This window comes from Musca domestica, unplaced genomic scaffold (genome assembly GCF_030504385.1).
Source record: "Musca domestica strain aabys unplaced genomic scaffold, Musca_domestica.polishedcontigs.V.1.1 3, whole genome shotgun sequence".
Lineage (NCBI taxonomy): Eukaryota > Metazoa > Arthropoda > Insecta > Diptera > Muscidae > Musca > Musca domestica.
The window spans coordinates 5,193,951-5,217,270 of record NW_026712299.1 but is presented as its reverse complement, the minus strand read 5'-3'; the positions used below and the strand labels follow the sequence as shown (position 1 = coordinate 5,217,270).

The 23,320-nt window shown below is 37.6% G+C and overlaps 1 protein-coding gene across 26 annotated transcripts in view; it reads left to right on the top strand.

Moving 5' to 3' along the window:
* Positions 1 to 20,520, top strand: part of LOC101893508 (myosin heavy chain, muscle) — a 34,419-nt gene extending 13,899 nt beyond the window's left edge. For 3 of the 26 annotated variants that reach the window (XM_005176247.4, XM_059124537.1, XM_005176244.4), the window contains exons 9-18: positions 1,363 to 1,533; positions 3,691 to 4,280; positions 6,474 to 6,591; positions 9,945 to 10,208; positions 12,210 to 12,419; positions 13,370 to 14,256; positions 14,844 to 14,922; positions 15,303 to 16,478; positions 16,579 to 17,484; positions 19,476 to 20,520. In XM_005176247.4, the coding sequence (XP_005176304.1) occupies positions 1,363 to 1,533; positions 3,691 to 4,280; positions 6,474 to 6,591; positions 9,945 to 10,208; positions 12,210 to 12,419; positions 13,370 to 14,256; positions 14,844 to 14,922; positions 15,303 to 16,478; positions 16,579 to 17,484; positions 19,476 to 19,559 (4,485 nt within the window). In that variant the 3' untranslated portion in view covers positions 19,560 to 20,520. Of the gene's footprint in view, positions 1 to 694; positions 866 to 1,362; positions 1,534 to 2,170; positions 2,342 to 3,690; positions 4,281 to 4,591; positions 4,710 to 5,971; positions 6,090 to 6,473; positions 6,592 to 7,194; positions 7,313 to 7,815; positions 7,934 to 9,944; positions 10,209 to 12,209; positions 12,420 to 13,369; positions 14,257 to 14,463; positions 14,543 to 14,843; positions 14,923 to 15,302; positions 16,479 to 16,578; positions 17,485 to 17,572; positions 17,782 to 18,090; positions 18,158 to 19,475 lie in introns of those variants that run through there. The other 23 variants (XM_005176243.4, XM_005176240.4, XM_005176241.4 and 20 more) reach the window with 17 other exon arrangements.
* The last annotated feature ends 2,800 nt before the right edge of the window (positions 20,521 to 23,320 follow it).

Below are 23,320 nucleotides of genomic sequence, written 5' to 3'. Positions count from 1 at the left end.
AAAATAATAAAAAAAATATTGGAATATTTTATAGAAATATTGAAATATTTTTATAAAAAATATTGCAATATTTTCTAAAAAAAATATTGAAATATTTTTATAAAAAATATTGCAATATTTTATAAAAATATTGAAATATTTTAGAAAAAAAGTATTGAAATAATTAAAAAAAAAATATTGAAATATTTTGGAAAAAATATTGAAATACATTTTTTAAAATATTTAATTTAAAAAAAAAATATTGAAATATTTTTATAAAAAATATTGCAGTATCTTATAAAAATATTGAAATATTTTTATAAAAAATATTGAAATATTTTTATAAAAAATATTGAAATATTTTTATAAAAAATATTGGAATATTTTTATTAAAAAAATATTGAAATATTTTTATAAAAAATATTGAATTATTTTTATAAAATTTTCCTAAAATTATTAAAAAAATATATATTTTTTTATTAAAAAATATCATTCCTTGGGAAAACTTCTGTTGAAGCCTGTGGTTCCTCCGAGGTCTCAATAAATTTCCCTTTTTTTTCACAGAAAAAAAATCCCATCCTAACACACAAAATTTACCAAAAGGGAACAAAAAAAAACTTTCAAATTACCCTGTAAAATTTTTCAAAGAAAAAAAGTTTCACAAACGAAATTTCCTCCCCTCAACTCAATTCAAAAAAAAATACACACACTTTAGTACAACGGCTTCGAACAATTGTGTATCAACTTCACCAACGAGAAGTTGCAACAGTTCTTCAACCATCACATGTTCGTCTTGGAACAAGAAGAATACAAAAAGGAAGGTATCAACTGGGACTTTATCGATTTCGGTATGGACTTGTTGGCCTGTATTGACTTGATTGAAAAGGTGCTTATTTGCCAAGAGATTGGTTTTATGTTTCAAATCAAACCCCCCAAAAATATTTGTCTTGTCTTCTGTGCACAAAAAATCCGTTTCTTTGTATGAATTTAGGTAGCACCGCCCAACCAAGCAAAAATTCTCCTTTATAAATATTTTCTGTGTCCTTCTAGCCTGTTACTGTATAGAAAAGTCTAAATCAAGGAAACAAGAAACAGGGTAAGAATTCCCGAGCTAGGAATGAGTTTTGGTATGATGTGCCCACTCTCTCCCCACGCACACACACACTCAAAAAAAAAGCACAACCAAAAATGTTTGTTTTGTTTATGTCGTCTGCACCAAGGAAATTTGATTTTTTGTATCATACATCACATAGAACTTGTTCCACCCATATACCACACCAAACCCCACCCCACCCACACATCAAAAAAAATTATTGCCTTATGTTAGCGGTTATGTCTTGCCCCACCACCATATGTTCACAATGTCCCATTCCCAACTTTTAGTACAACGGTTTCGAACAATTGTGTATCAACTTCACCAATGAGAAGTTGCAACAGTTCTTCAACCATCACATGTTCGTCTTGGAACAAGAAGAATACAAGAGAGAAGGTATTGACTGGGCCTTCATTGATTTCGGTATGGACTTGTTGGCCTGTATTGATTTGATTGAAAAGGTTTGTTCAAGAAAAAAAGAAAAGAAAAAAAAACAAGAGTATCTAACAAAAAAAAAAACGACGAAAACGGGCCACAAGTTTTAAGGAATGTTGCATCAAACATGTTGCATCAAAAAAATTAAGGGATCCAACTACAAATCCCTGGGAATGATTATTTCATGTTTGCTTTTTTTATGGCCAAATCCAAACCATCAACAAAATGGAATGGCTTATTTTTACACCAACTACCCAAAAATCCACTCAAATTGTCTCTCTGTCTGTCCCCAACCATCTTCATAAGCTAGAGATTAAGAAGAATCTATGTGGAAACCATTTATATGAAATGGACCACAGGTTCGAATCACCACACCCAAACACACAACACAACAGAAATGTCCTCCCAACCCCTTATTTCATTCAAAACAAAAAAAAAAACACCAAAGGATTTTCGACATATCCTCTCCCTGAAATGCCTTCAAACCCCAAAACCAGAGTAAGGCAGGGAAACCAAAATTTTTACTAACCTCTCTCATCACCTTCACACTCATCATTGATCATCATTGTCCCTACCAAACCACACACACAAACAACATTTATGTCTAACCAAAAATTCGAAATTCGTTTTATTTCAAAACAAATACAACCACCACTTGGACAGTATAACGGTTTCGAACAATTGTGTATCAATTTCACTAACGAAAAATTGCAACAATTCTTCAATCATCACATGTTCGTTTTGGAACAAGAAGAATACCAACGCGAAGGCATCGAATGGACTTTCATTGATTTTGGCATGGATTTGCAATTGTGTATTGATTTGATTGAAAAGGTATACATTCGAATCATTTCAAAATTTCTAAAAAAAAAAAAACGAGAAAAAAAAACAGTAGCCAAAATAACAGCAGATAAACTCAGAAAACCAAAATAAGAGAATCCAAAAAATGTTTCAAAAAAAAATATTTTCCAAAGAAAAATATTTTTTCTTTCAATTTTTTAGGTTCTCTTGTTCCTGGAGCTCTGACTGTAACAAGCTTTCACTAAATTTTGAACAACATTTATCAAAAACTTCTATGGAATACTAATTCCAAATAACTCTCTCTTTAAACACAAAATATTTCTCTCTCTTAACGACAAAAAGTAGTCAAATAATTAATGCTGTAAAAAAATATTTAAAAAAAAACTCTTTCTCTTCTTGAGTATAAAAATCACTCACTCTCTCTTCTAACGGTAATTGTAGCATTTGATGTCGTATTTCAATAATAACAAAAATAACTCTCTTTCTCTACTTTCTCTTTACAATAAAAAAAACGTTCTCTCGTAACCGAAATTGTAGTCAACAGATTGCCGCTGTACAAAAAATGCCACGAACTTCTTGCTCATCAAAAAAAAATCACTTTCTCTCACATTAAAAAATATCTAATCCATAAAAAAAAATCTCTCTCATAAAATTAACAACCCAATTTCTCTCTGTGTTTCCTCACTATTCAATGTTGTTTCACACTGTTACTCTCTGTGTTTTATGTTGTATCACTTACTCTCTCTCTCTCACACACATAACGTTACTCTGTTCGTTTAACCTCTTAGTACCGTAGTGTTACTCTCTTTGTTTGTTTCGTTAAAATCAGGGGTGCTCAAAAAGAAATATCTCTTTTCAGTCAAATTTCTCTTTGCTTATTTAAATCAAGAACAAAAAAGGGTTAAGTCATTATTTATACAAATATTTTTTATCCATTTGCTTTATAAATTATTTTGGCAAACATTCGTGTTTAAAAACAATTAAATAGAACCGTAAAATATAAAGAAAAACAGAATTTTTATTTTCTCTTAAAATATCTCATTTTTCTCTTCATGTTCTAGAACACGGTTTTGAGCACCGCTGTTAAAATTAAAAAAAAAAAATCGCATACTTTCAAAACCAAAACGCTCTCTTCTCTCTATCTAAATGGCTAAAAATCTAAAAAAAGCTCTCTTTAAAATGCTTTCTAATTCTGCTAACCCCAGGTAAGTTGTCTATAACGTAATTTTGTACTAAAAAACAAAACATTTCTTTAAATGTATTATGGCTCGTCGAAAAAAATACCCCGTATTAACCCCCAAAACCTCCCGTCGAAACCATGTATTTCCCATGCTCACAAAATTCTCTTTTTCTTTTTCTCTCTTCCACACACCATAAAACAGCCTATGGGTATCTTGTCCATCCTTGAAGAAGAATCTATGTTCCCCAAGGCCACCGATCAAACCTTCGCCGAAAAGTTGACCAACACTCACTTGGGCAAATCGGCTCCCTTCCAGAAGCCCAAACCACCAAAGCCCGGTCAACAAGCTGCCCACTTCGCCATTGGCCATTATGCTGGTGTAGTATCATACAACATCACCGGTTGGTTGGAAAAGAACAAGGATCCCTTGAACGACACTGTCGTTGATCAATTCAAGAAGTCCAAGAACGCCTTGTTGGTCGAAATCTTCGCCGATCACCCCGGTCAATCCGGTGGCGCTGAACAAGCCAAGGGCGGTCGTGGCAAGAAGGGTGGTGGCTTCGCCACTGTATCTTCCGGTTACAAGGAACAATTGAACAGCTTGATGACCACCTTGCGTTCGACACAGCCTCACTTCGTCCGTTGCATCATTCCCAACGAAATGAAACAGCCCGGCGTTGTTGATGCTCACTTGGTTATGCATCAATTGACCTGTAACGGTGTACTTGAAGGTATCCGTATTTGCCGTAAAGGTTTCCCCAACAGAATGGTATACGCTGATTTCAAGCAACGGTAAGTATGGTTGGGGGCAATTGAAAAAAAACTTGGGAATTTTAAAAAAAATTAGGGAACTTGAAAAATTTTTTTAGGGATCATGGTTTAGGGTTTTGGAATTTTTTAAAAAAATTTTGGGGGTTTTGAAATTTTTTAGGGATTTTAAAAAATTTTAATTTTTTTTTATTTTTTGGAAATTTTTGTTAGGGTATTTAGTTAAAAAAATATTTCAAAATTTTCCACTTAGCTTCCAAAAGATTTTAAATCAAAATTCTCTTCTTCTTTTAATTTTTTTTCATAATTATCGAAAACCAAAAAAAAAAAAACAGTTACATGATCTTGGCTCCCGCCATTATGACCCAAGAAAAGAGTCCCAAGAATGCTGCAGCCAAATGTTTGGAATCTGTCGGTTTGGATCCCGATATGTATCGTATTGGTCATACCAAGGCACGCATAATTATTACTATTCAACATATGTTCTATGTAGTGGTCCAGCCCCACCCACCTTACGACACCCACCCCCCCCCCCCCTAAATATCTTTTTCTGTAGTCAAACCTGTTAGCAATGGTAGTTTAGTTACCACCTAGCCCTTCTCCCAAACCAAAAGTAGTGTCCACTTCCAAGTAAACGTAATTGTTTTATTTGTGAGAGTTTTGTAAACTCTTCTGTGTTGCCTTGGTCTGTCTCACTCTCTATTATTATGTTTGTTTCTCTCTTCATGTGTCTCTTTTGTTGAGTCTCTGAGTAAAAAAAAACTGTACATTGTAGCTGTTGGGTACTCATTAAAAATTTTCTCATATATGTATCTCGTGTAAAACTGTTTGTTACTCTGCGGCTCTCTTCCGTTGGCACAAACCCCAACCACCCACACTCACTCACTCTCCGGTAGTAATTTATTTTTTTATGAAGAGAGCCGGGAGTTTAGATTTTTTTGTAGTTATTTTGTAGTCTCTTTTAAAATGTAGTGTTGTTTTATTATTATTAGACTTATTGTATAATACACTTAGTTTATAGCATATATTTATCTACACATGCACCAAAATCACTCACAGCCACCTGAGAACACCTTCTCCCCCCCTTGATCTATGCGTCTGTCACACATTGACATTGTCTTGCATTTTATTTTCAAGCACCAAGCGATTTGCCAAGCACAGTAGTTGGCACCGCAACATTTAGAGAGGAATGTTGAATCACAAATCCTCTCCCACTCTCCCAATACCTCTCCCTTGAAAAAAAAATCTGGAAAGAAAAACAATAAAGAAAAAATACTTCAGCTCTGTTGACTGGAGAGAAAAATTACACTCTCATTACAACTATGACTCTCCAACTCTTCCTTGTCAAGAGAAAAAATTCTCTCTTTCTTCAATTTTAATTACATATCACACCTTGCGATTTATTATTATCCTTATATTGGAAAAAATCTCTGCCTGTGGTAGCAACATTTTCCTCTCTCTCTCTCTCTCTTAAATTCCATTTACATCTCTCTTCGATACCTCCCCACTCTCTTACATTGAAATTCCCAGCCCAACAAACAACACTGAAGACTCTCACTTACAAAACATTAAATACAAGAGAAACACCTTACTCACTCTCTCTACCTCTCCTCCATCTCTCTCTTACATTATGGCTCATTGATTACCACACTTGCCAAATGAAACGGTATTGTCTTCATTGTGTGTTGTCTCTCTCTCTCTCTGTTTCTCTTTAGGTATCAAATTATTAATCCAGCTGGTATTGTTGGCATTGCGGATATTAAAAAGCAATCCCAAGCAATTCTAGAATCGACTCCTCTCGATCCCGATATGTATCGTATTGGTCATACCAAGGCATGGATAAATTCACTATTTTTTTTAAAAAATTATTTCTTCAAAAAAGAAATTTCCCTCCTCCCCCTCTCTCAGGAGAAAAAAAACATTTTCTATGGAAATGCCAAAAAAAACCATTTTGAGCAATGGTTCATTTACCCCAGGAATGGTTCTCCCTATAACCCCCTCTCTCTCTTTCTTTCACTCCATGCAATGCCTGGAATTTTTGAAAAAGTGTCTTGGAAATTGAATTCATTTTTTTCGAATGTGCATGTGGCTAGGTCAAATATTTTTTTTTTTGGAATTTTATTTTTTTTATTTCCTTATATTTATTTAATTATTTGTATTGTTATTCCTCTCCCCCCTTACCCCCCTCAACTCATAAAAAATACCAACAAAAAACAGTTACCAAATCTTGAACCCCAAGGGCATTAAGGGCTTGGAAGATCCCAAGAAGGCCTCCAAGATCCTTATTGAATCCACTGAATTGGATGCCGATCTTTATCGTCTCGGTAACACCAAGGCATGTGTCCACCACACCGTATTTACTTAGCTTTTCCAAAAACACAATCTAGAACTTTTGTTTCTAACCCCAGGCCTTTGCTCAGGGATTCTTGAAAAGCCCATACAACGATAAACAAGAATCCTTAGACACAGCCACACACACAACTTTGTCCTAAAAAATCTCCCAAAAGGAAGAAAAGGACAATTACACACAAAAATATAGTCCTCTAAACTCTTTGAAAAAAGAAAGGACTCTTACACCCACACCCCCACCCACTGTCCAAAAAATCTCTCTGAATGAAGAAAAAAGGACTCACACACATATACACATGGCCCCTTAGTTAGTTTTACTTTTTCGTAGTAGAATAATGTAGAACTTGTTTTTATTTTTTAATTTATTTATTTATAATTTTTATTTAGTAGAAATTGTTGCTAATTTTTAATTATTTTATTCACTTCATCATTTGCACAAAAAAAAAAAAACAAAAAAAAAATATTGCCAAACCCCCCTGACTTGATAATGGCAAAACCAAAACACACACGCCCACACCTGCAACCATCACCATTACCTCAATGCCTGCCTGTCTGCCTGACCAACTGTTCTCTCTTCAAACGTGAACAGTTACCAAATCCTTGCTCCCAGAGCCATCAAGGGCTTGGATGATCCCAAGAAGGCTTCCAAGATTTTGGTTGAATCCACCGAATTGGACGGTGATCAATACCGTTTTGGTAACACTAAGGCATGCATCGACTCCGAATTTCACAAAAACTCTGCTACAATTTTGAAATTCTTCACACAAAAACACACACACCCACAATTTGAATGTTTCTTTATTTATTTGTTTACTACTTTACTATTATGCTGAACTCCCGGCCTAGCCTATTTCCAAGCACCCAAACAACGGTGGCTGAATTTGGCTTAAGCCTGCCCCCTTTTTTACCCCCACAATCCCCTTGGCGCTTTAGAAAACCCATTTGAAAAGTCCTTTTGAAATCAGGACCCCCCAAAAAATGGGTAGTAGTCGTAGTTTGATTTTGATTTTTCTTTTTATTTCATTTTTTTTCTTTTCTTTGGAATGTCAGTAGAAATTATTATTTTTATTTAAATTTTTATTTTTTTTTTCACTTTTATTTATATATTTACAATTTTCTGCACGATTTTCTTTTTCCATATCAATTCATTCACACACACACACGTACGCACGTACGCACCCGGCACACATGATCGCAAAAACCACTACAGCTACCAGATCATGTGTCCCAACAAATTGAAGGGCGTCGACAAAGATACCAAGGCAACTCAAATTATTATTGAGCACATTGATTTGCCAGCCGATCAATATCGCCTTGGTAAAACAAAGGTACAACCAAAAATTTGCCATCGACTCTCACACCTACACACACACATACATAAATGTTTAACACACACACACACTATTCATATTTTCATGCTCAGGTGTTTCTCTCTCGTTTGGGCCCCCAGGAAAGAAATTGCTCTCTTGGAGGTCTTGAGAAACCATCATCTAATTTCATTTCAAATAATTACTAATCAAACTTTTTGTTTATTGTTTCAGTTGTATTTTTTGTAATCTCTGTTCTCTCTCTCTCTCTCTCTTTAACATTTCATAGTAAAATGTAATACTAATTATCCTTTGTCTTTATTTATTTAGCTTTTCTGTATATATATATCTCTCTCCTTAACCCACTGTCCAAAATTTGTCTAGAAAAAAAGTGTTTTTGAAGAATTATTCTGCGCTTTATCCGAAAAAAAGCGCACAAAAACAAGCCACATGTTTGAAAAATAATTAGAAATTGAAAAAAAATGAAAAATAACAAAAAATCCCACATAACTGAAATTGTGGCGCCCAATCACAGCTACTCAAATCTGAGATAATGAAAAACAAAAATTCCCTCATTATCCTGAAATATTTCCTGCAAATAGCAGAATGGCGCCCAACGTTTTTTTTTCCAAGATCGATTTTCTTCCCAAAAAATTATTTACAAATGCTCACCAAGCCCTACCTCAATTTATTTTAGAGAAAATCATTCCACTCTCTTTCAAAAATTAAGCTCAAAGCAAAATGGCGCCCAACGTTTTTTTCTTTCATATTCTTCATGAGTTATTCCTGAAAATCCCAAAAATTAATGCTTTATACGACTAGCTATACAATTAAGGAAAAAATGTCGAATCCTTTATAAACTCCGATAATGAAATAATCGGCTCGTTATAAAGATCCACGATAGTGAAATAAATCTCACAAAAAAACTCCTCCCATTAACGTTGAAAAGTTCTTCTAAAAGCATAATGGCGCCAACTGGTATTGTTTAAAAGAAAATGGCGCCCAACGTATTCCCCTTTTCCTACACTTCAAGAATTATTCAAAAAAATTCCTGCCTAAGGAACTTCTTTACACAGTCTAGCCTAGAAATGGGAAAACTCGGTCGAATTTTCCTTGCAATAAAATTCCAATGGAAATGGCGCCCAACGTTTTAAAATAAAAAAATTCCAAAAATATGAAATTGCCTATAATTCCGCTAAAACTGAAGACGAATCTTCAAATCTCAGGCTTTTCAGAATCATTTTGATCACCATTTGGGTGAACCTCTCTTCGCTATAAAGGATGCTTATGGCAACCAATTACTTCGAGATATCCTCAAGAATTCTCAGCTCATATTTGGAAAAAATGGTGGCGCCCTATAGATTCGTCAAGAGTTTTGATCTATTTCTTGGAAAAAGTGGCGGCCAATTGGATTTCTCCCTTTTTTTGAAAAAAAAAATGGCGCCCAATAGCTTTGCCCTACTATTTTTGAAGAATAGTTGCCTCAAAACGGTGTATTCACAAAAAAAAATAAATCAAATTAAAAATTTTGAAAAAATACGTAAATGGCGCCCAATTGTTTCACAACCGCATCTACAAAGAATTGCCAATAAATTCGATCTGAATATCAAATTAAAATTCGAAAAAAGCTAAATTAGGTTAAAAAAATAAAAAATACGTAAATGGCGCCCAATTGTTTCACAATCGAATCTACAAAGAATTCCCTTGCAAATCGGCCTAAGAATCCAATTCAATTTTGAAATAATGGCTACTAAATAAAAAATGGTAAAACGGCGCCCTATGGAAGACAAAATGGGAATTTTTAAAATTGAAAAAAGGAAAATTACCTAAAAAGAATGGGAAATCTTGAAAATATGGAAAACTTTACAATATCCCCCCTCTTCACAACATGTGGCTTCATTTTTGTGCCCTTGCGCCGTGCCCCAACGAGAATCGACGTTTTTTAACATATTACTTTCTCCCTCTCCCCCATACACACTGGGTTCCCCACCCTTTGTATTTTTTTGCGATACTTGCAAACATAAATATATAGGTCTTCTTCCGTGCCGGTGTCTTGGGTCAAATGGAAGAATTCCGTGATGAACGTTTGGGCAAAATCATGTCCTGGATGCAAGCCTGGGCTCGTGGTTACTTGGCCCGTAAAGGTTTCAAGAAATTGCAAGAACAACGTGTTGCCCTCAAGGTTGTCCAACGCAACTTGCGCAAATACTTGCAATTGCGTACCTGGCCCTGGTACAAATTGTGGCAAAAGGTCAAGCCTTTGCTCAATGTCTCTCGTATTGAAGATGAAATTGCTGTAAGTATTGTGATAGGAAAATAATTTTGAAAATTTGTTTAATTTTAGCTGCAACGCTGCTCATTGTTGGAAGGAGATGCAGAGGACAAATGGTTTCGTGTTTCTGAGTGGAAAAAAAGAAATAATTTCACTCAACAGGTGAAAATGGTTTTTTAGGCAAAATCTATATATATATAGGTATAGAGATTTGCATTTTTTGCAAATATTTACCTCTAAATTACACATACACACACACACACACGACAATCTTGTTAAGCAGCTGTTGCTGGCTAATAACATCTAATTATCATAGATATATTTTTGGCAATTTTCAGCCCCAAAACCAAAAAAAAATGATTAAAAATTCTTTATTGCCCACCTACGCATGTTGCGCTCTGACGTCATCATTACCTTTTCGAATTTTTTTTTGCCAATTCAAATGATGACTAAATTATTATTGATTGGTGTTGCTAAATTTAAAAGAAATTTATTTTTTTTTTCTCTCGAATTTGAATTTTCGAGCATTTCCGCCTACCTTACAACATTCCGCAAATATGGGTCATTTTTGTGTACAGCTGCTGATGAATGATTTTCATCTGGAACTTAGCAAAGCATGGCATTATGATTCTATACCACCTCCCCCCCCCCCCCTCTCCGGGGCCATTTGCCATGGTAATTAATGAGTTGAGGAAATGTTTAGCGTAACCCCTGCATCCGAGGATGTTATGGCATTCTTTGGTCTTTTTTTGATTGGCTCATTAATTTTGCTGCATGTTGCCATTGCGGCAAAGATTTACACACTGATTACCAATAAGTTCTAAATATATATAGAGCGCAGCCAGCCAGCCAGCTCAAGCAAGCAGGCCAGCCAAAGTATGCACTCTATTTTTAATTAATTATCGAAGTGAACAAGTGTTCCGAGTGATGATAAATCTGGTGGAGGAACTCACTCACTCACTAGCTCTATGCACTCACTCACTCACTCACTCATTTATTGGCCAATAACGGTGTTTTTCTTGAGCCTTTTGATCTGTCACATTAGCCATGAGTAATGGCAACCACATGCAACGTTGTGCCGATGTTGTTGCCGTCTATGTTGTTGTTGTTGTTTTTGATATCAAAAAATTATTAATAACATAATTGAAATCTCATAAATTAAATATGGTCCAATGAGGGTCCGCACCAACACAAACAACAACAACCACACCACCAACGCTTCGATCTTTGTCTACATATAGCCGCACACCTGTGCCATATCGATCGTTTAGCACGATAATAACATTGAATCAAGAGCCCCCCATTCACCTCCTCCTCCTCCTCCTGCTGCACCAGCATGCCTCATACACATAATGAGTGGCATGCCTCTGCCATGATGAAGCCCAACAAATGTTTTTGTGTGTTTTTTGCTCCAACCTAGCTACCCATCATCCATCGATGGCCACCCAATTTATGAGTTATTGCTCATCTGCAATGGTCAGTTGGGGTGTTGCTAATTTTCGAAATTGAAAATTACAATTTAGAATTTCATATTCGCTCGAACGAGAAGTGTGGCTACAACAAGCATTCCAGTTGTTGACCAGTAGCTAAACGGTTCTCTTAGTTAAAAACAAAACCCAACCCGAAAGCAAATCAAAGAAAAGGGTACACGACCACAACTCATCAAAAAGAATTTCAATAATTCTTTTAAAACGATTTCTCGAATAACTGCCAAATAAAAAAAATTAAAAAAAAAATAATTTAAAAACGAATTAAAAAAAAATGGCTGAAGATAAAAAAGTGAAAAAATCCAAAAAATCCGATAAGGGTGATGCCTCAACCACACCTCAGGCCACTGAGGAAGTCCCAGCCGCCGAAGGTGAAGCCAAAACCAGTGAAGAAACCAATAATCCACCAGCCGAAGCCGTCCCAGCTGAAACACCAGCTCCTCCCAGCAATGAAGATAACCAGCCACCAGCAGCAGCACCAGCTGAAGCTGCAGCACCAGCCGCCTCAACTAATCAATCCTCTAATTCTGATTTACAGCGTCTAGAAGAGAAGGCCAAGAAGGCTGAAGATGCCCACGCTGCTGAAGTTAAAGTACGCAAGGAATTGGAAGCCCTCAACGCTAAATTGTTGGCTGAAAAGACTGCCTTGTTGGAATCCTTGTCCGGCGAGAAGGGTCAATTGCAAGACTTCCAAGAACGTTGCTCCAAATTGCAAGCCCAAAAGAACGACCTCGAAAATCAATTGCGTGTAAGTATTCAAAACGAACCAGAAATAAATGAAAAAAATCCTTAAAAACCCAGTGGCGCCCAATGGGGGGTTTCCCAAGGAAAATTGTAAAAAAAGTAAAAAAAAGTCATAAATTTGTGCAAAACTCTCTTAGAAGACCTCAGCAAATCAAATCCCTGCAAAATTAAAAAATTTTCATGAGAAAAAAGGCAAAAATCCAAAAGTGGCGCCCAACGTGTTTGCTAAAAGAAAAACAGAAAATAGGTGAAAATATCCCAAGGAAAATTAAAAAAAAAATCAGAAAAATTATTCAATATCCCAAAAAAAAACCTCGTTAAAGCAATTAAAATATTATAAAATATTTTTCATTGGATTGAATAACAAAAAACCTATAGTGGCGCCCAACGTTTTTCAAAAAAAAAAATGCATAACTGTACTCTTCCTTTGAAAAGCTTCACAAATCACATCCTCGAGGAACATATTAAAAGATAGACTGCAATGGATTTGCTCTTCATTGCAAAACCTGAACCAAATCCTTATAAAATTCTATTTTGCTGAGGCAGAAAGAAAAACGAAAATGGCGCCCAATGGTTTTTCCCAAAAAAAATCCATTGAAAATACTAAAATTCAACCTCTAATGGGTTTAGCCTCTGGAACCTCAAAAAATATCCTTTCAAAATAAAAATCCTAGGAAAAATGAAGAAAACGAATAGTGGCGCCCAACGTCCTTAAATCCTCAAAAATAAAAAATTCCTGGAATAACGGAAAATAAAATTAGCGGCCCACATTTTTTCCCAAATATTTCTCAGAAAATTCTTCCAAATCAAAACCAGAGAAAATTACAGTGGCGCCCAACGTTAAATCCTAGGGAAAATCCCCCAAAAATAGAATGAGACGCCCAACAATTTTACCTCAAAAAACATATTTCTCGCAATACTAATCCTTTAACTTCTCTTTCTCTCTCCCCACAGGACATCCAAGATCGCTTGACCCAAGAGGAAGATGCCCGCAACCAATTGTTCCAACAAAAGAAGAAGGCTGACCAAGAAATCTCTGGCCTCAAGAAGGACATTGAAGACTTGGAATTGAACATCCAAAAGGCTGAACAAGACAAGTCCACCAAGGATCACCAAATCCGCAACTTGAACGATGAAATCGCCCACCAGGACGAACTCATCAACAAGTTGAACAAGGAGAAGAAGATGCAAGGCGAAGCCAACCAAAAGACTGGCGAAGAATTGCAAGCCGCCGAAGACAAGATCAACCACTTGAACAAGGTCAAGGCTAAGCTCGAACAGACCTTGGACGAATTGGAAGACTCCTTGGAACGCGAGAAGAAATTGCGCGGTGACATCGAGAAGTCTAAGCGCAAGGTCGAAGGTGACTTGAAGCTCACCCAAGAGGCTGTCTCCGACTTGGAACGCAACAAGAAGGAATTGGAACAGACCATCCAACGCAAGGACAAGGAATTGGCCGCCCTCACCGGCAAGTTGGACGACGAACAAGTCTGCGTCAACAAGAACAACCGTCAAATCAAGGAATTGCAAGCCCGCATCGAAGAATTGGAAGAAGAAATCGAAGCCGAACGTCAAGCTCGCGCCAAGGCTGAGAAACAACGTGCTGATTTGGCCCGCGAATTGGAGGAATTGGGTGAACGTTTGGAAGAAGCTGGCGGTGCCACCTCTGCCCAAATTGAACTCAACAAGAAGCGTGAGGCTGAGCTCAGCAAATTGCGCCGCGATTTGGAAGAAGCCAACATCCAACACGAATCCACCTTGGCTAACTTGCGCAAGAAGCACAACGATGCTATTGCCGAGATGGCCGAACAAGTTGATCAATTGAACAAGATGAAGGCCAAGTAAGTATGCCAGAGCGATCTCTTTGTTGTTCTCTCTCTCTGTTTGTTTCTAGGAGCAGATGTTGCGCTGAGTACCCGTTCAGAGCAGACCTTTGGTGTTTTGTGTTTTGTTGTCGATTCTCAGTGTTTTTTTCCGTGGAAATTATTTCTCTCTACTTTTTTTAATGAAATTCTTTTTTTAAAAATTCAAAAAAAAAATCAAAATAGGGCTGAACATGATCGCCAGACCTGCCACAATGAGTTGAACCAAACTCGTACCGCTTGCGATCAACTTGGTCGTGAAAAGGTAAAGAAACAAGAAAATGAGCAGGAAATTCTCTCACACAAAATTATCCTTCCCAAAACACACACACACATTTCCTTTTTGTTTAAATAAAAAAACACACACACATACACACAAAACATAACCTCATATGGCAATGAAAAAAGGTTCTGATCAACGACTTCTTCTCCAAAGGAGAGAGATAAGAAAATGGGTATCCAGCAGCGGCAAGCAGCGTCTCTTCTGATTTCTCAACAAATTCCTTATCCTTTAACACTTAACCTCTGAACTAAACCAACAACACATTCCACTCGTATCTATTCAGGTCCGAAAAGGAGAAGAACGAATACTATGCCCAATTGAACGATCTCCGCGCTGGCTGCGATCACCTCTCCAACGAAAAGGTATTGAAACTTAGCATTTTAAACGGCGCTGTAAAAATATGCTGTGAAAAAAAAAACTGTAGTTGGTCCCCGAACGCTGGGGACCTTGCCTTGTAAAAAATACCGTAGCTGAGCTTTTTGAAGAATGCCAAAATCTCGGGGACTTGCTCCCCAAAGACTTGTAAAAAAATTGCTCCCAACAACCTAACCCTGATAAGGGAAAGCCAAAAAATACTGCCGCCATTAATCCCAAAGCCAAATGTAAAAAGAACACCCCCACCTAACCCCCACCTAGCCCGCCACAGAAACTAACTGTACATAAAAACCGCACACACAGACATTTTGTCTTCTCTCTCTCTCATTATTCTCTCTAATCGAATTTTTCTCTCGCCCACCCCCAGGCTGCCCAAGAAAAGATTGCCAAGCAATTGCAACACACCCTCAACGAAGTCCAATCCAAATTGGATGAAACCAACAGAACCCTCAACGACTTCGATGCCGCCAAGAAGAAGTTGTCCATTGAAAACTCCGACCTCTTGCGCCAATTGGAGGAAGCCGAATCCCAAGTTTCCCAATTGTCCAAGATCAAGATCTCCCTCACCACCCAATTGGAAGACACCAAGCGTTTGGCCGATGAAGAATCCCGCGAACGCGCCACCCTCTTGGGCAAGTTCCGCAACTTGGAACACGACTTGGACAACTTCCGCGAACAAGTAGAAGAGGAAGCCGAAGGCAAGGCCGATTTGCAACGTCAACTCAGCAAGGCCAACGCCGAAGCCCAATTGTGGCGCAGCAAGTACGAGTCCGACGGTGTTGCCCGCTCCGAAGAATTGGAAGAAGCCAAGAGGAAGTTGCAAGCCCGTTTGGCTGAAGCCGAAGAAACCATCGAATCCCTCAACCAGAAATGCATTGGCCTCGAGAAGACCAAGCAACGCTTGTCCACCGAAGTCGAAGACTTGCAATTGGAAGTCGACCGTGCCAACGCCATTGCCAACGCCGCCGAGAAGAAACAGAAGGCCTTCGACAAGATCATTGGCGAATGGAAACTCAAGGTCGATGATTTGGCCGCTGAATTGGATGCTTCCCAAAAGGAATGCCGCAACTACTCCACCGAATTGTTCCGTCTCAAGGGTGCCTACGAAGAAGGCCAGGAACAATTGGAAGCTGTCCGCCGTGAAAACAAGAACTTGGCCGATGAAGTCAAGGACTTGCTCGACCAAATCGGTGAAGGTGGCCGCAACATCCACGAAATCGAGAAGGCCCGCAAACGCTTGGAAGCCGAAAAGGATGAACTCCAAGCTGCCTTGGAAGAAGCTGAAGCCGCTTTGGAACAAGAAGAGAACAAGGTATTGCGCGCCCAATTGGAATTGTCCCAAGTTCGTCAAGAAATCGATCGCCGCATCCAAGAGAAGGAAGAAGAATTCGAAAACACCCGCAAGAACCACCAACGTGCCCTCGACTCCATGCAAGCTTCCCTCGAAGCCGAAGCCAAGGGTAAGGCTGAGGCCCTTCGCATGAAGAAGAAGTTGGAAGCCGACATCAACGAATTGGAAATTGCTTTGGATCACGCCAACAAGGTAGGTAGAGGAGCTGTTCTCGCGCTCTCTTTCTCTCTCCGCTCTGTAGTGAGTATTTTTTATTAATTTGTTCTTTCTCTTTCCCCCACCCCCTTCACAGGCTAACGCCGAGGCCCAAAAGAACATTAAGCGCTACCAACAACAACTCAAGGATGTCCAAACCGCCTTGGAAGAAGAACAAAGAGCCCGCGACGATGCCCGCGAACAATTGGGTATCTCTGAACGTCGTGCCAACGCCCTCCAAAACGAATTGGAAGAATCCCGCACCCTCCTCGAACAAGCCGACCGTGGCCGTCGCCAAGCCGAACAAGAATTGGCCGATGCCCATGAACAACTCAACGAAGTTTCCGCCCAAAACGCTTCCATCTCCGCCGCCAAGAGGAAATTGGAATCCGAACTCCAAACACTCCACTCCGATTTGGATGAATTGTTGAACGAAGCCAAGAACTCCGAAGAGAAGGCCAAGAAGGCTATGGTTGATGCCGCCCGTTTGGCTGATGAGCTCCGCGCCGAACAAGACCACGCCCAGACCCAAGAGAAATTGAGAAAGGCCTTGGAACAACAAATCAAGGAATTGCAAGTCCGCTTGGACGAAGCCGAAGCCAACGCCCTCAAGGGTGGCAAGAAGGCTATCCAGAAATTGGAACAACGCGTCCGCGAATTGGAGAACGAATTGGATGGTGAACAAAGAAGACACGCCGATGCCCAGAAGAATCTCCGCAAATCTGAACGCCGCATCAAGGAATTGAGCTTCCAATCCGAGGAAGACCGCAAGAACCACGAACGTATGCAAGACTTGGTTGACAAGCTCCAACAGAAGATCAAGACATACAAGAGGCAAATCGAAGAAGCCGAAGAAATTGCCGCCCTCAACTTGGCCAAATTCCGCAAGGCCCAACAAGAATTGGAAGAAGCTGAAGAACGCGCCGATTTGGCTGAACAAGCCATTAGCAAATTCCGTGCCAAGGGACGTGCCGGTTCCGTTGGTCGTGGTGCCAGCCCCGCGGTAAGTACCCGTTGCTAGGCGTCTGCCGCCGCTCCACAAAAGCTTGCTTGAACAATCATGCTATTCTCTATTTCTTATCTAAATCTAGCTCTAAATCACAACAAATCGACTATGGCACTGTAAAAACCAAAACCAAAAAAAAAAAAACATGGTCCACTATTTGAGATTCAGATATTTAAAAAAATATACCCAACCACAACAGATTCAAAACTAGCTCATAAGTTTAAGCTTTAAGCGTTTCTGATCCACAACATCATCCACTCCATAGCGGGAGAAATGCGCCAAAGAAAACAAAAATGAATCGACCAAACCATCAAAGAAATATCTTTTTTTTACCAAAAATCAAACAAACCACCACCAGCTTAAAAATATTCAGTCTCAGCCCCAAACTAAAAAAAACGAAGCTCAAAAAAAAAAGAAAATTTCATCGCTTAAAAATCGCAAAAAAAACCAAAACAACAATTCACGAACATTTCTCCGCTCATAAGTTTTTTTATAATAAAAAATAATAATAATTTTTTTGTTTGTTATTACTTTCTACTCTTATTCTATATATACTACTATATAATATGTATATGTATGTGTGTGTATACTATATATATATAGCCGGGAATGTCTAAAGGTGGCCGCGGCAAAAGTGTGCTGGATCAGTAGAACAACTTTCATTACATTTGTAAGTTTCGCCCAGGGCCTTATGTTTTGCGTGTGAGAACAAAAATGTGTTGTTTAATTCTCCCAGCCCCCCTCTCTCGCTCTCACTACGTTTATACACACACATGCGATGTCTCTCTTACCTTATACACACATTCTCATTGAATTGTTGAAAAGAGAAATACTGGCTCTCTCTCTCACATTCCCCACCCAGAAAAATGCTCATGGCTTGGTCTTCATACATTTCCCAGTGAACCATTTTATAGAAAATGAGAGTGTTACTCTCTTGGATCTCCTACCATTATTAGCTTCTATGGAGAGAAATCTGGACATTCTCCCTGAGAACTATGGCTCTCTCTCTCACTTTCCCCACCCAGAAAAATGCTCATGGCTTGGTCTTCATACATTCCCCATTCCAGTAAATAATTCTACAGTAAAGGAGAGTCTTACTCTTATGGATACCCTTCGATTATTAGTTTCTATGGATAGAAATCTGGACATTCTCCCTGAGAACTATGGCTCTCTCTCTCACTTTCCCCACCCAGAAAAATGCTCATGGCTTGGTCTTCATGCATTCCCCATCCAGTGAATAATATTCTACAGCGAAGTGGAGTCTTACTCTCTTTGGTCCCCCACCATTATTAGTATCTATGGAGAGAAATCTGGACATTCTCACTGAGAACTATGGCTCTCTCTCAAGAAAAAATCCTCATGGCTTGGTCTTCATACATTTCCCAGTGAAAGGAGAGTGTTACTCTCTTTGGCCCCCCACCATTATTAGTATCTATGGAGAGAAATCTGGACATTCTCTCTGAGAACTATGACTCTCTCTCTCACTTTCCCCACAAGAAAAATTCCTCATGGCTTGGTCTACATACATTTCCCAGTGAAAGGAGAGTGATACTCTCTTTGATCCCCTACCATTATTAGTTTCTATGGAGAGAAATCTGGACATTCTCTCTGAGAACTGTGGATAATAATACTACTCCCCCATGCATTTGTTGTTAATTCTCACTCTCTCCCTCCTTTTATTTCATCATGGAATCAAGCTCCTGTTGGAGTAACAAGAAATCTCATTTATTCATAATTTCTCCCTCTCTCTCACTCTCTCTCTCTCACTTGGTTGTTTATCTTATTCTTATAATCTCGTTGTGGTCATGAACGTCATCATCATCATCATCAGTGATACCCAAAGACTGTTGTTTTGTTTTGATTGCAATTTTGGTCCTTCGATCATCTTGTGCCTGATCATGCATGCTTAATGAATTGAAAATAAAAATGGAACAATATTTTAATAATTAATTTTTTTCTCTTTCTCTCTCTCTCTCTCCCTCCTTTAGCCCCGTGCTATGTCCGTGCGGCCACAATTGGACGGTTTGGCTTTCCCACCAAGATTCGACCTTGCTCCAGAAAACGAATTCTAAATGCCATTAAAACATTTTAATTTATTTTATTAATACTATTTCATAAATTATTTTATTTTACTTTAATTTATAAATATTTTACAACTACTTTTTTGTTTTTCTAATTAAAAAAAAAGAAAGAAAGAAAATAAAAACAATTTTAAAAAAAGTTTTTGAAAAATACCAAAAAAAAAAATCATGTTCAATATGTAATCTATGTGTGACAGCGATTGACTTCGGGAGGACTTATTTAGACGTAATTAACCTAAACAAAAAAAAAAAACAATGAACCATAAAAATATATACAATTTTAATGAAAACACAAAAAAACAACAACAACGATATGCGCAACTTAATAATAATAACAACAACAAGTACCTATCTTAAGGCAATCCATTTGGAATGTGTAGGCATTGAGCGTCGATTCACTTTCGGATTGGAGAAGACATTTTGTAAACGCAACAAAAAACAACAACAACAAAATAACTCGATTTCAGCCCAAATGAAAATCCTAAAAAAACACAAAAAAAAAAACAAAAACGAAAACCTTTACTCATATTGTTGTAAAAACGACATATATTAGACAAACACACACATACACACAAAAAAAAACAACATTGTATAGCTAAATTTAATTTGCTAATCTGGCCCAAGCCCCGTCAGATTATCACGCCCCCAAAAATGTTTTTTTAACACCAGCATTGTTGATTTCCCACCCAGGGGGAAATTCAATCAATCAACCAATCAATCGTTTATATCATTTATGTACTCGTATGTATGTGTTTAGGTTTAATTTATTTTTGCTAACACTTGTATCTATTTCTATATGTATATGTAACTACTTATATGTGAATATTATTATATATATAAATATATATACGAACAAATGTCATCTATGATGAAAGTTGAAAACACAAACAAAATGCAACAACACCAATCAAACAACTACACTACACATTTTCTAAAAAAAAAAAAACAAATGCAATGAATAAAAAAAACAATACAAAAAAAAACACACACACAAATCTTTTTATTTACAATTATTACAAAAAACAAACAATACAAAAAACATTATAAGGGGGCTTGTTATTTGTGGCTTGTTGGGGTTCGAAAATAACAAAAAATATTTAGTTCTCCACAGAAGATGACATCTTGAGACCTGCAACAAGGCAGAAAACCAAATTGACAGACTTACTATCGGATACTCATACGCATAGGCAACTTTTGTCATAAGTTATTACAATATTTAAATGCGAAACTTGAAGAAAAATCTGTTTATAATGTAGCTAAAATCATCAAAACACCGAATATAGGGGGTACCGTTATACGAAGACGTGCACCTGCACAGACAATTTTCTGGCATGGGCTGAAGTATCCATTAAGAATTTCACATGCGAAATTTGAAACGATTACGGTAATTAATGTCGCTAAAATTATCAAAATACCGAATATCGGGGGGTATGGTATATGGGGGCTATACGAAGACGTGGACATACATGGCCCATTTTCTGTTTAATGCTGCAGCATCCATTACGAACTTCAAATAACAAATTTGGAACGATTCCGTTGAATAATGTCGCTAAAATTATCAAAATACCGAATATCGGGGGGTACCATTATATAGGGGCTATACGAAGACGTAGACCTACATAGATTATTTTCTGTCTTAGGCTGTAGTATCCATTACGAACTTCAAATGCCAAATTTGAAACAATTCCTGTGAATAATGTCGCAAAAATCATCAAAATACCGAATATCGGGAGGTACCGTTATATGGGGGCTATATGATTTCTTGTACCTACATGGCCCATTTACGAACTTAACCTGCCTACTGGCAAAATATACATGTGTGCAAAATTTTAGCCTTCTATCTCAATTTGTTCGAAGATAGCGTGATTACAACAGACAGATAGACGAACAGACAGACAGACACACAGACAGACAGACGGACATGGCTAAATCGTCTTAGAATTTTACGCTGATCAAGAATATATATACTTTGTTGGGTCTGACATGAGTATTTCGAGGAGTTACAAACGGAATGACAAAATTAATATAACCTCCATAAAATGGTGGAGGGTATAATAATGGTGGCGCCCAACGTGCCGTAGGAATAACGGAGATACAAAAATAAGGGCTCACAATTTTTTTCAAATCCTGAAACAAATAAAATAACAGTGGCGCCCAACGTTAATTGCTAGAAAAAAAAACTAGTAAAAAAATATCGGTCGGTTTTTCCGAAAGATGTATACCCTTTATAAGAATATTGGGATGTGTGAAATTTTAAGACAATCGGATTCTTACATCACATTTTATAAGACTTATAATTATTCAAAATTTTTACTCTTTGTGGGGAGGTACTTGATGGAGTGGACCGATATTATCCATGTTTGCACCTGACCTAGAACTGACGCAAATATTACGATTTGCAAAGTTGGAGCAAACCCGGATAATCGCTTATCCTTCTGTGCAGATTTTTTTTTTTTTTTTTGTTGTTGAAAATTTCGACCTTTGTGGGGGAGGTACCAGAAGGAGTGGACCAATATATTCCATCTTAACACCAGAACTTGGATTAATATAAATTTTGGGATGTGTGAAATTTCAAGACAATCGGACACTTACATCACTTTTAATGAGAGTTGTAATTATTCAAAATTTTGACCATTTGTGGGGGAGGTACTTGATGGAGTGGACCGATATTGTCCATTTTCACACCTGACCTAGCACTGATGCAAAGTTGGAGTAAACCCGGATTATCGCTTCTCTTTCTGTGCAGAAAAAAAAATATATTTTGTTTTGAAAATTTCGACCTTGTGTGGGGGAGGCACTAGAAGGAGTGGACCAATATATTCCATCTTAACACCAGAACTTGGGTTAATATAAATTTTGGGATGTGTGAAATTTCAAGACTATCGGACTATTACATCACATTTTATGAGAGTTGTTATTATTCAAAATTTTGACCATTTGTGGGGGAGGTACTTGATGGAGTGGACCGATATGCTCCATTTTTACACCTGACCTAGCACTGATGCAAATATTAGGATATGCAAAGTTAGAGCAAAATCGGATTATCGTTTCTCTTTCTGTGCAAAAAAATATATATTTTTTGAAAATTTCGACCATTTGTGGGGGAGGTAGCAGAACGAGTGGAACGATATATTTAATCTTAACACCAGACCTTGGGTTAATGTAAATTTTGGGATGTGTGAATTTTGAAGACAATCGGACTCATACAGCACATTTTATAAGAGTTGTAATTATTCAAAATTTTGACCATTTGTGGGGGAGGTATTTGATGGAGTGGACCGATATTGCCCAACTCCGAACTCGGTCTATGTTTGACAATAATATCTAATAATAATATCAATAATCAAATCGAATACTCCCTTCGAGAGTTATCGTGTGCACCAGCTAGCCAGCCAGACAGACGAACGGACGGACATCACTAGATTGACTCGAAAATGTCCTGAAACGGATTTGGTCCAAAGAGACCTAGGGTCTAAAACTGTAATTTCGACTAGGCACGTTTTGACCGTATCAAATGATATATACCCTCTGTAGCCATATGGCTGAGGGTATAATAACGGAAAAACAAAAATAAGGGCTGACAATTATAACAGTGGCACCCAACGTTAATTCCTAAAAAAAAACAAAAAATCAAAAGTCGGGCGGGGCAGACAGTATCATGTATCATGTAGGATACCCTACACCGCTATGTATATTTAGTAGAACTCCCGTAACAAAAGAATTTATTTGAAGTAGATCGTATCACCTATCAA